The sequence below is a fragment of the Rhamphochromis longiceps genome, linkage group LG5 (assembly GCF_057381845.1).
Source record: "Rhamphochromis longiceps isolate RC_006_pf linkage group LG5, R_longiceps_female_GT1.1, whole genome shotgun sequence".
NCBI classification, from domain to species: Eukaryota; Metazoa; Chordata; class Actinopteri; order Cichliformes; family Cichlidae; genus Rhamphochromis; species Rhamphochromis longiceps.
The window spans coordinates 23,875,927-23,888,890 of NC_140561.1; the positions used below are offsets into that span (position 1 = coordinate 23,875,927).

Here is a 12,964-nt window from a genome sequence, read left to right on the forward strand (position 1 = left end):
AACAGTTTGAGGAAGGTCCCTTCCTGTTTCAACACCAGTGCACAAAGCAAGGTCCATAAAGACATAGAGGAGCAAGTTTGGCCAGCGCAAAGTCTTGACCTCAACCCCATAAAGCACCTTTGGGATTTGAGACAGCGAGCCAGGCCTTCTTATCCAACATCACTGTCTGACCTCACAAATGCTCTTCTGGAAAAATGATCAAAAATTCCCATAAATGCACTCTGAAACCTTGTGGAAATCCTTCCCAGAAGAGTTGAAGTTGTTATAGCAGCAAAGGGTGGGCCAACATTATATTAAATCCTACAGAGTAAGAATGAGATGTCACTCGTGTGCAAATGGCAAATGAATATTTCTTTTTTGTCACAGCCACAGGCTGCATTTCAATCTGCACTCAGTATATAAATGGTCCTTTGATTTGCTCAGTAAGTATTACATTTCCACATTAACTCCACTTCTCAAATACCAAATAATGATACTGCATTTGACCAGGACCCAAACCTGTGTTGTAATTAAGACCACTTAAGCGTAATCTAAGCAGGCTTGAGACTGAGTTAGACTGAATCAAAATCAGGTCATTTCCAATTTTAAGCACTGTAAAGTTTTTGACATTGTTAACTGTTTGTTTGTGTGTGTGTGTTTTTTTATAATCACTGTCAAATGTAATGGAGCTTTAGTTTTAGAAAAACTTTCAATTACATAGGAACAGGACATTCTTGTGGTTCCAGTTTAATACTGTGTGTTCTGAACAGATTACGGTTTGTTTTCTTTCAGCACAAACTGATGAGGTAAATTAGTCCAAACCTGTCAATATTTGCTAGAATTGTGATTACCACTCTGAAAAAAAAACCATGATTAATTAAAAGCCCTCACATGAGAGGATTGCATATTTTCTCATAGCTTTGCATATAACTACAATTTAGGATGAGTATACTTGATACATTGTGGAAGATGCACTAGTGGGTCATGCAAATTACAGTACAGTAAATGGGCAAGAAAGGCCAAAGCAGGCAGACCAGACAAAAAAACAAACAAACTTAAGAGGAGACTGAGACCTCAATCCTGTCACAGTAACTAAGAGGGGTGGGGGGGGGGGTGGGGGGGGGGGAACAGCAAGTCTTCAAATGCGGGTGAATATTTCTTGTCACATACAGTAGTAAACAATGAGAGTGAGGTTGACTTAGTTTCCTTTTCCCACAGCATATTTCTACTAAGATGTACCACAGTTACAAGATGTTATCCCTTAGAAAAATCTGGAGAAATGCTTTGCAGCATTAGATCAGGCTATTGTACTTCTATAGCTGCTTAGCTCAATGGAATTAAGCACTGGCAGAGCACAGCTTATACACTGGGGATTAAGCAGTACATTTACTTCTTTCCAGATCTTTTCATTCGCAAGACGTGACCTCACGCATTGAAAGACAAATTAAACTTAATGATACTAACTTACATACCTTTAAGTTCGTAACTTGCCAGCTTGTGTAAATACAGGATCGTCTGTCTGCCTACAACTTACTGTAGCTAAGACTACATTTATACATCTATATCTTTATGTAGACTTAGATAAATGCACGGTATATAAATGTACAATTATAGTACAGAATATAACATATAAATAGTATAAAAATAACATATGTTGTGTTATTTGAGAATGAATAAAAGGAAAGATAAAGTATGGTGTGAAGTACAATGTAATTAAGGAATGAAGTGAATTCACAAAGCAAGATACAGCAGGAAGCTTTTCTGAGGAATATTTAGTCCATCCTTCTTTGCCTCCCCCAGCCGCCCCCACTCCCTCAGCACCACTCCAGGCCTGCAGTATGCTGGCTAGTGTGTTCTTATATAAGAGGCCAATCCTGTGGGAAGCCAAGATAGCTATGGAAGTCTTTGATGGCCACCACACAAAGGCAAAGAGGCAGGCTTTGATACTCATATCAGTCCCCCTATTGCCTCTCTGGCGTCATAATACAACCACTGGTATAGCTCTGGTTCATCTGTCAGCACATACAGATTGCTGTATAAAGTGGAAAAGCCTCTTACTCAAGGGAGGAAGTTCGTACGCACTTACACAATGAAACCCTGCACATGGACAGTCGCACATGCTCATTGATCTGGCTTGCATTCATGTTTTCAAAGTATTCATTAATGCATACTGTAAATACATCTTGGTTGCCTTGGATGTCTCTTGCGGGCAATGACATCAATACACAAACGTCATTTCCAAGAACATGCATCATCCCTAGTGGCAATACCTGCAAAGGACTGGAATTTTCTTTTTGTCCTTTACCTTTTGTTCTTTTAGTTTTTCATTAGGTGTTTGAAATATTAACATAGTCTGTAATGTACAGGAAGGCTGTGTGTAGACACTTGTGAAGGGGCATACATATATATGACACACACATCTGTCATTTCAGGGATAGTGACATTGTAGGAGGTATTGAGATCACAGGTGTTTATTCGCGCAGCACAGTGGTGTGTGTTTAGCATGGTTGTGTGAGTGTCCTGGGAGCTCAGTTTCATGTAGCTTCAACCACCTGCTCAGGTCATTATTCCGGTCAGGGACAAGAGAGGTAGATAATGCTCCCGTACAAACAAAAAGAGGACAGAAATAAAACTCTGAAGTATATGTTGGAGAACAAATGTCACGTAAAAGGGTTGGCAATGTTCCTATAAATTTATTCAACAGAATGTGTCTGCTGATTTGTAGATTTTAGAAAAACAATATTCAGTTTATGTCTACTTGTCGCTCTACAACAAACAGTTTGTAATTAAAATGAACTTTCTTCTTCTTGTTCTCTAGTAAGTGGTGATATCTTGATATAATTAGCTGTTGCTCACAGTACTTGTGTCATCTGGACATTGCATGCTTGCATGCTTGTTTGCGCAAAAGGAAGGGAGAGTATTTTGGATGTCTTTAGCTTGAAGCACCCAGCCTCTTATGTTTGGAATATTTTGGGAAACTGAGAAGACAGATACACAGCACAACTATGGCCAACAGACTTCTCTTCTCTTCTCTTCTCTTCTCTTCTCTTCTCTTCTCTTCTCTTCTCTTCTCTTCTCTTCTCTTCTCTTCTCTTCTCTTCTCTTCTCTTCTCTTCTCTTCTCTTCTCAGCATTTACTTGACAGTGCTGCTGAGATGACAGTGATGGGATTTGTCATCACATTAGAATGACAGTGTTTTGATGTTTCACGGGCATGGCACTGTATTTCTATGTCACTTTACATAATATATTTAATTTTAGTTTTTAGGAGAGCAGCATCAATTGAATACTTAGAAGAGTCAAACGTAAGGCAAATTGCAGTAAAACCAATGATATTTTATCAAGTTGCATCAATTTGTATAGTAATTGTTGTATAATATATAGCAGTAACAACAACAACATAGCACGGTTTACTTGCCAAAAAGACGGCCAGATATCCCGTGTGAATCATGAATATTTTTTTGTATTTGTTACAGCATGTTGACAAAGAATTTTGCCAGTGATTCGACTGAAACAATCTAATTAATAAACTGCCAATCACTCATCAAAGCCAATGCCCGGGGTAATACAAGAGTCCATATTTGGAATGTTATCAGTCTGAGAAACACATGATTGAAACACATGATTGCATGTGCATCAACAGAAATCAAACTATGTCAAGGCAAATTTCAGGGCACAATTACCTGTTAATATTCAATTCAATTTTATTTATATAGCACCAAATCGCAACAGCCATCACCTCAAGGCACTTCATATTGTAAGGTAAAGACCCTGTGGCTACAATGTAGCTTGCCATCGCCAGTGTGTGAATGTGTGTGTGAATGTGTGTGTGAATGGGTGAATGACTGAATGTAGTGTAAAGCGCTTTGGGGTCCTTAGGGACTAGAAAAGTGCTATACAAATGCAGGCCATTTACAATAATGCAAAGAAAACCCAAACAATCAGATGTTCCCCAATGAGCAAGTACTTGGCGACAGTGGGAAGGAAAACTCCCTTTTAACAGGAAGAAACTGTTAAGAACCAGGTTTAGGGAGGGGCAGCCATCTGCGACAACTGGTTCTGGGTAAGGGGAGGAAGAGAGGACAAAAGAGACTGTGGAAGAAGGCACACTGTTCATTATTATTATTATTAGTTGTAGTAGTATCGGTTTTATTAGTATTGGTGGTGGGTGTAGGGTCAGTAGTAAAGTATATTTACTAGATGCTGATTCTGTGTATTATGACTGCCTTGTGCTTTTGCAGTAGTCAGAAATCTGCAGTAGAGAGGCAAGTAAAGAATATAATGAGACGGAGAAACGAATATGGAGAGAGGGGGATTCAATATGTAGAGAAGAGGCAGTGAAATGCAAAGTAAGGATACATGCAAATCAGGATGGAAAAAGAAAGGGAAACACAAGAGAAAAGACACTCGCGTGACAAGTGTCCTCATCATGCCCTGGAAGACTGTGTTACTGCCCCCCCAGCACTCCTCCAGGCCTTAGCCCAGTTGGCTGTTAGAGTCATGCAGCGAGCAAGGATATCATCTACTCCTACATGCAAAGAGAAAAGAAAAAAAGAAAAGAGAAAAAAGAAGGCGTGGGCTGAGGAGGTGGAGCACCTTGTAAGAGACTGGGACAGCATAAAATGAGAACAGAAAGTCATCCAAAACAACAAAGCAGGATAGGACTAGAGTGTGAATAAAAAATGGGGGGTCGGTGAAATAAAGGCGGTGTAACTAAAGTAGGAAAAGATTGCAGAGAGAGCATGATAAGGGAGTTGGAAGGAGCAGGAGGGCTGGATTAAGGAGAGCCCCAGGTGGAAAAGGAAGTAAAGTTGCCAGCACTCCCTCTGGCATATGTCCTTGCCTGCAGGAACACCCAAGGACTAGGGAGAGGGCAGCTGGTCGTTAGCCATGTCCAGGCCAGGGTGTGCCAACAGTTGTCTCGTCATGCCAACACTGGGCATCCCATGCCAGAAAGCGTCCTTGTTCGTAGAAACCGACGTCAAGCTAAACCTCTGCGGAATCTCTGAGAATACAAGGCAGCGGTGTTTGTGGCTGTCTTCTGTTTATTATCTGTTTACTCACTGCTTTTCCTGCTGTCTTGTTTTGTTATTGAGGTAGCTGTAAATTCCTTTTATTCTCCGCAATACTCTTCTGCTGGAACAGGAGTTGTGCCAGTAGCTAAGCTGAAGTTGAAATAGCTGTCATTTAAATTAACAAACATGGTTAAGTATTTACTGCTCTAATATACTGTATTTGGATTGATGGATGGATGGGTGGATGGACTATGAAGGCAGCCATTACACAACATTTAAATGGAGTAGTGACTGTTTTCTGTATGATTTAGTTGATCTAAAAGTTACCATTTATTTTTATACACTGTGCGTTTCTCATTTTGGTCATTTTGTTCAGTCATTTTCATTTTAGAGGTTTAACTTGATTTGGTCTTCTGGCTGGGAGCCTATTCTACCAAACACTTAGCAGACAGGGCAGATGAGGCCATTTGTTCCATCTCCTCATTTGCCAATGACAGGCAGTGTCTTCCTGATGTAATCATTGGTCATTAGAAAAAGGCATTAATTCTGTTATTTACCATAAACTCTGTATAAAGTATTTATGCTCTTGTCTGTGTCTGTGAGACATACAGCTAGATAAAAACCAGATATGTCAAATTACTAGGTGAGGATGGGCCAGTCTTCTGCTTGGGTTTTAATGATTAATGAGATTTTAGACGACTTTTTCAGCTGGGTCCACTGGCTCTCAACAGCTGCAAGGATAAGTAAAAAAAAATGCCTCAGCCTGAATTAATCAATATCCAATATTCGATAGTCAAGAAGGTCAGAAATATTGAGCTCAAAATATGAGCCTCTAAAGCAAATATTGATAGCAGATACAGTGCTTAACAAATTTATTAGGACCCCTGCCATAAAAACGAGACAACACAAATGTTTTAAAAATCTGTCAAAAACTGAAAATGACTGAATTCACATTTTTTATACCCAAATTTGAGCTGGCACAAGAAGTCAGAAATTAATTCAACCATTAAAACAAATTTTTATATGCAAGTAAATGACTGTAATTTGGCATCTTAATCAAACAATAATAATGTGTTTTTGTGTGTTGATTAAAAGGCTTGCACGTGCTGGTGGGTTAACCGTTACAGAAACAAAAAAATTGATTTTGGTAATCATTTTAGTACCAATTCTGATAGCGGCAGTGGCATAAATTTTTTAAAAGCATTTGATGTGATAAAGGTAAATTCTAGTCAGTTGTTTAGCCTAAAATCACAAATTTACCTTAAATTATTTCAAAACCTGCAAATCAACCTCTTTATTTAGACTTCTGTTTAGATAAGGAAATCCATTAACATATCCAATTCAGGGTTGTGGTTGGGCTGCAGCCTGCCCAGGTCACATTTACACCAATTTCAAATCACCAGTTAATCTAACATGCATATCCTTGGATTGTGGGAGAAAACAGAGTATCCTGAGTCAGACCCCAGTTGGTGGATTGAAACTCAGGACCTTCTTGCTGGGAGTCACCGGTGCTATTTCGCAGCACCACCATGCTGTTTCACATAAGGAAGAACTGGTGAAACGAGGAAAGTGCCCTCCTAGTATTTTCACTCCACATACTTTTCTCTTCTTAGGCCTTTTGTGCATCATTAACCTTAAAAAGGATATCAAAGCAGTTAATCAGAATTCAATCAAAGCCTCGTTAGCATGTGGACAGCTTTAAATGGAGTGCATCGTCAACGTTATTAACTATAGTGCCAACACAGAATCTTTATGAACACGCTGTGACAAGGACCAAGTGAAGAAAACAGTAATAAAGGCAAATACAAATCGTCAAAATGCCAAGCTGTCCTTTGAAATCTAATCCCGGCCGCAGGCTTGTTTAACGCAGAACAGCCTGCAGTCAATCTATTTTGGAGCAAATAGCTCAAGCTGAAGGTGTCTGCTGATCAAGCAACCAAGGTAGAAGCATTATTTTCAATGCGGTTGCTACATGCTGCTGTGTGTGCGTGCGTGTAAGAAGACAGTGTACCCGACAAGCTGTTCTGTAGCAGTGAGTGTAGGTGTCAAACATACTGTAGGTACTATGTAGCAAAAATTCCGGGGAGACTAGCTGTCAGCTCAGTGCCAGCTAATAGGGATCCAAAATGAACTGTATTCCCAGATATGATTAACTGTGTTTTTCAACATGTATACAGCCAATATAATTTATTACCACAAAATTATTATTTACCTTTACTTTTTTTCTTAGTCAATTGAAACAGCGAAATAAAGTAAAATTTAAAAAATGAGTTGCAACTACTATGATAATCTATTTGTCTGACTTCTTTCTAGAAAATCAGTGATACAGTAAATAGTCATTTTTCATTATTTCCTAACATTATCTGAGCACACTATTTTTTTAAGAGTGAAGGTTAACAGCTTTTTAATTTAGTTTTATGTTTTTATATTTTAGTCAAATGTAAATAGGGTTGAGAGGATGTGCAGATTTGAAGAGGCGTGTTATGAATAATAACAGCAGGGATCGCTCCTGAGATGTGTCTGAACATATGAGTCTCTGTAAGATACATGCTTTTGTTTCATTGCGATTGGATTGCTGCGGTGCACTATACACAAGTCTTACCAAAACCTCCCTAGAACGGTTGTTCAGTATGTTGCTGACAGACTTCTGATAAAATCCTCAGAGTTTCCACGTGTGACTCAAATTTTGACGCAGCTGCACTGGCTTCCGGTTTATTTCAGAGTGCAGTTTAAGATTCTTTTACTGACATGGAGAGCTTTTCATGGACAGGCACCAGGTTACACCAGAGGGCGTCTGCACTCATATGTCCCTGGCAGGTCCCTGAGGTTCTGTGACTTTGGACTGGAATGCTCTTCCTTTGTTTTTTCATGCGTTGTTTGGCCCTTTACTTACTAAGATATTGACTATAGTGAGATTTATCCTGTCATAGTGACAGGTAGTTTCTGTACATGCGTTATTTCTTCCTAAATAGAAAAAAGCTCTGGAAATGTTAATGAATGGGGGCTGGGAAAAGATGAAGAAGGAAACGCAGAAGGATTTGAGGATATGTGTGACATGAAATGAGGGAAAATCATGAAAGAGGAATGGAGCCAAGGAGTAAGAATCCCCAAGTGGTCGAGAGTGCACCCTCTCTTTTCCCAAGTCTCTTCGTGTTCTTCTTGTTCTTTTGCCCAATGTTACCATGGCAACGCTGGGCCTTTGACAAGCTGACCACATGCACAAACATTCGCACTCTTGCTTGTAGCGTGAGTGTGTACATGGTGGCACACATGTACTGTAGCCACCTGCACAGATACTGTATCACACACAAACTTACACACACACAACTGGCAATAGTAATGACTCCTAATGGCTGCTAATAAACCCAAAACACTGGATGCACACCTAAAACACAGAGTACTTATGAGCCTATCACAACACATTTCCAACCATACTTGCATATGTTAGGTAGAAAATGATATTACGTGCTATGTCTATCCACTGACATGTTCACTGAACCAGAGCAATACATGGTTCCAAGTATACAATTACAGATTTCACAGGGTTGAGCTGTGTGCCTGAAATAAGACGATCTAAACCTGATTCCATCTATCTCATCTTCTGCCCTCCCACACAAAGTGACCCTTTCACCTGCTAGCTGGTTAATTATCACCAGCAGCTATTTCAAGCATTACACTGGTCGCACTGAGCTGAAGGAGAGAGAATCTCATTCAGTGAATAGATCACATGAGTGTATGAAATATATTACACTGAAAACTTTCTCTCTGTGGCAGGATTATTTTCATTTACCCTATGAGGAAACGCAAACTAAGAACATTTAAAAGTCGAAGTGTTGGATTAGGTAGAAACAATATGTGTAACAATGTTGTAAAATTATCTTAAGTTGCAGTTAAGTGAATAACAATTACAGATAGATAAAAAAAAAAAAGTAAAGCCATATGTACAGTCATGGAAAAAAAAAGAGGGTAAATTCTCTGACGTCATGGAGTTCTGTGAAAAACTGAGTACATCCCATGACTCAGTACCTTCAACTTGTATTGACATTTGCAGACATTTGTTTGTGCACAGCTCTCTTAAGGTATCACTGCCGTCATTCTGTCGTCATTGTCCTCTTTTATGACTCACTTTCAGTCAGGCTTTAGCTGTCTGGAAAATGGCCTTATAATTGACTAGAAACCTTTCATGATTCATTCAGGGGCTACAAAGTGTGCAGGTCTGGTGGCTGCAAAACACCAAATCATCAGCCCGCCAGCACCATGCTTGACAGCTTGTATCATATATTTATGGTGATATGCTGTGTTTGGATTTCTCCAAAAGTGGCACTGTGCATTATGGCCACATATCTTCATGTTGGGCTCATCTGTCCAAAGTATATTGTTCCAGAAGTCGTGTGATTTGTTCAGATGCAATTGCGTCTAGGTTCTTTTTGGAAAAAAAAGACCTTCCAAACCTGGAAGATCTTCCAAAACAAGTCATAATTCACTTCAGTCTTTTTTTTAATTGTATTGTTATGAACTTCAGCATTAAGATGTAGCTTTTTGGGGTTTTTTTTGCAGCATTGCATGGTCTCATCTTGGATCTAATCCCCTACCCCAAATCTTTCTCATTGTAAAATAATGGGGTAAAAATTGTTTGGAAATAGGCTTGTAGTCTTTCCCAGATTAATGTTTAATCCAGATTCTTCTTGCTAAGGAAGAATAAATCTGTGCTTCTTAAAGATCATTGCAGATGTGTTTAACACGCACCTCAATGCTCCAGACAACTTTTTAATCAAGTGCAGTTAATTAAGAGCATTTGATCAGCAGCACCTGGTGGCTGCTGCTTGTTGACTTCCTCTTAGTTCCTATGGAAGCAGTAAGTGTGTATTTAGTTATTCACATCACTGATTCTTTATTTTGGCTTAGTTTTTGTTAAGTAGTGAAAGGTGTAACATGTCATGTTTTGTTGTTCATCTGCGGTTGCATTTATCTAATTGTAAAACTTGCTAAAGACCAGTTTATTTTTTATTATTTCCTGATGCGTAAAACCTTAGGTCTTCTTTTTTAGCATGCCTACTTAATATTAGACTAAAAATATAACTGAACACATTTAAATCTTTTTTTTCCTGTCCCTCATTTTACAGCCCCCAGATAAGGAAGGCGGTCTGCCGAAGCAGGTGGGCAACAAGACAGAGTGTGGCCTGCTGGGACTAGTTTTGGACCTGAAGCGGGATTACCAGCCAATAAGAAACCAGATCCCAGAGGAGAAGCTTTACAAAGTCTATACCTTCAACTCTGTCAGGAAGTCGATGAGCACTGTCATAAAGCTGCCTGACGGTAGCTTCCGGATGTACAGCAAGGGAGCCTCTGAGATTGTACTCAAAAAGTGAGTCTGGTTTAATGGTTTAAAATAACCTGGAAGTTGCAGTTATATAATTTAATAAGGTGCTCTGCAGATTTACACTACATTCAGTGTAAGTTTCTAGCAGTATGTCTTACAATCATGTCATTTTGCAGGGCGTTACAGTAACATTACAGTGAGTGGTTTTGAGAAAAACCTGAGATGCAGAAGGAGAAATGTGAAATTCTATTTGCAGCATTGCATGGTCTCATCTTGGATCTGATCCCCCACCCCAAATCTTTCTCATTGTAAAATAATGGAGTAAAAATTGTTTGGAAATAGGCTTGTAGTCTTTCCCAGATTAATGTTTAATCCAGATTCTTCTTGCTAAGGAAGAATAAATCTGTGCTTCTTAAAGATCATTGCAGATGTGTTTAACACGCACCTCAATGCTCCAGACAACTTTTTAATCAAGTGCGGTTAATTAAGAGCATTTGATCAGCATTAACATTAAAGTCATTTTATGACTTTAATGTTAATGTTAAATAAAAAGACTTTTTATTTTATGACTTTTTAAATAAAAAGTCATAAAATTACTTGAATTCAATAGTATTTTTTATGTTTCTACATTATAGGTGTTACAGTTAATATAAACAGAGATTCAATAATACAATGTATGAAAGGTTAAATTCACATTTTTGTCAAGCTGACAGGTCCTAAAAGGACGTTTGCATTAATTATGGTTCAGTTGCTTTTCCGTAAATGATGTACAGCATTTGTATTTGGCTGTATGCCAGTACACCTGTTTGTTTTCAGTTTGTCTGTTGATATATTTAACTTGTTTAGCAAATCAGTTTAGTCTTCATCAAATGTAATTATCTTTTGGCTACAGTACTTTAGTTATTTAGGAAATGTGTTAGCTGTTTTTTTAAAATCTTTTAGAGGAAATTGTTTGTCCTCCATTTGAGCTCTCTACAGTGTGTACCCCAATGCACTTTCTTTTTTTGTAATATTGTGGTATCCTGCCACAAAAGGCATATTAGTCCCTATGTCTTTTCTTTTGCACAGCATTGCAGTTCTCAGTGCATCCTTTTTTGATTCACCAGTATTCATTTAAGCAAAGCAGTAATGCCAGGCTGAGAGATTTGACTATATATTTTGTTCTTTTTTAAATGCTGGCTCATTTCCAAGCACTAAAAACACAGACAATACCAATGTTACAGTATATAATTTAAAATGACCCTCTCAACCTACGCCACACCCTTGTTTGCAGATGCAGCCATATCCAAAACGAGGTGGGTGAGCCAAGGGTTTTCCGTCCACGAGACAAGGATGAGATGGTGAAGAAAGTGATTGAGCCCATGGCGTGTGATGGCTTGAGGACCATCTGTGTGGCGTATCGTGACTTTTCCAGCAATCCTGAGCCCAACTGGGATGATGAGAACAACATCCTGAATGACCTCACAGCCATCTGTGTTGTCGGAATAGAGGATCCCGTCAGGCCAGAGGTAGGAGAGATATTTTAGTAATGGACTGAGAGGAGGGGGATGTCGAACAAATGGTTTATAATACCAGCTTTCAGCAGCTGTGTCATAACCAGTGGTATGTCCTCGCTGTTACTTTGAAGCAGTGTCTCTTTACATAAAGGTTTATTGTATAGATGAGGATCAAAGTATTAATTTGAATTTTAAACACCAAATCAATTCTTAGATGAGACCAGCTTATTTCTTCTGATCACTTTTGTAAAATCATCCGTTGAAACAAAAAGAAATGTTCAATGCAATAAGTGATTCATCATAAAGCAATTTCTTCAGGGGTACAGTTTTTAATGATAAATTTCACATGAAGGAATAGAGTGTATTATAATTGGAAGAAAGAGGTATCTGTGTACAGTAGGAAAGCTGACCTCGCTTCACAGCTCCAGTGCAGGGAGAAGGAAGCAGGAAAATTAACTGACTACTGGATTATTCAACTGCTTCCTTTCATCTTGTTTCCATCCTCCTGCTCTTTCTAGAACAGCATTGCTCATTCAGCCCCAACCCAACATGTTTTCTCCTCTCCACCTCTGTCTGTGGTGATGTTCCTCTTTTTGATGACTCCTTTTCCTTTCGCATTTTCTGCAAATCTCTTTCTGTCATTGTGATGTCTCTATCTTTCTCTCCAAAGCTGAGCTATATTAACTGAGAATCCCCTCTTGTATTGCAATATTATGGAAGGTTTTTTGCAATTTGGGGAAAATTATAGTGTTCAGATGAATAAATACAAAAGAAATCAAATATTTAATGCTGAACATACTGTACAGTAAAATGAATATGTAGTGTGGCCACATTTACATAGTGTTTTTATGTTGTTACTGTCCACTCAAAGTGCTTTAACTAGAAGTCATATTCTGAGCATATACTAGCAAAACCCTGCTCTTATTCTTTTTTTCAAAATGATATCAATATATAAGCTGTCAATATAGTGTCATAAACATCAAACAAATGTACACATAACATAGTTACAATTATGTTGTTGGTTTTGAGATCAGCTGCTACACACATATAATTTGTAAGAATTTGAATGTTATAAAATAATTCCTGAAAATTATTAGTATTCCCTAAACACAAATTCAATAAAGCTATTGAATAATAGAAATTGATAACCCTGCC

The 12,964-nt window shown here is 38.5% G+C and overlaps 1 protein-coding gene across 4 annotated transcripts in view; it reads left to right on the forward strand.

Annotated features, from left to right (window-relative positions):
* The window catches only part of atp2b2 (ATPase plasma membrane Ca2+ transporting 2), a 78,820-nt gene that overhangs the window by 50,727 nt on the left and 15,129 nt on the right, over positions 1-12,964 (forward strand). For all 4 annotated transcript variants that reach the window (XM_085406756.1, XM_085406753.1, XM_085406755.1 and 1 more), the window contains exons 12-13: positions 10,117-10,358; positions 11,587-11,821. In XM_085406756.1, coding sequence (XP_085262882.1) covers positions 10,117-10,358; positions 11,587-11,821 — 477 coding nt within the window. The remainder of the gene's footprint in view (positions 1-10,116; positions 10,359-11,586; positions 11,822-12,964) is intronic.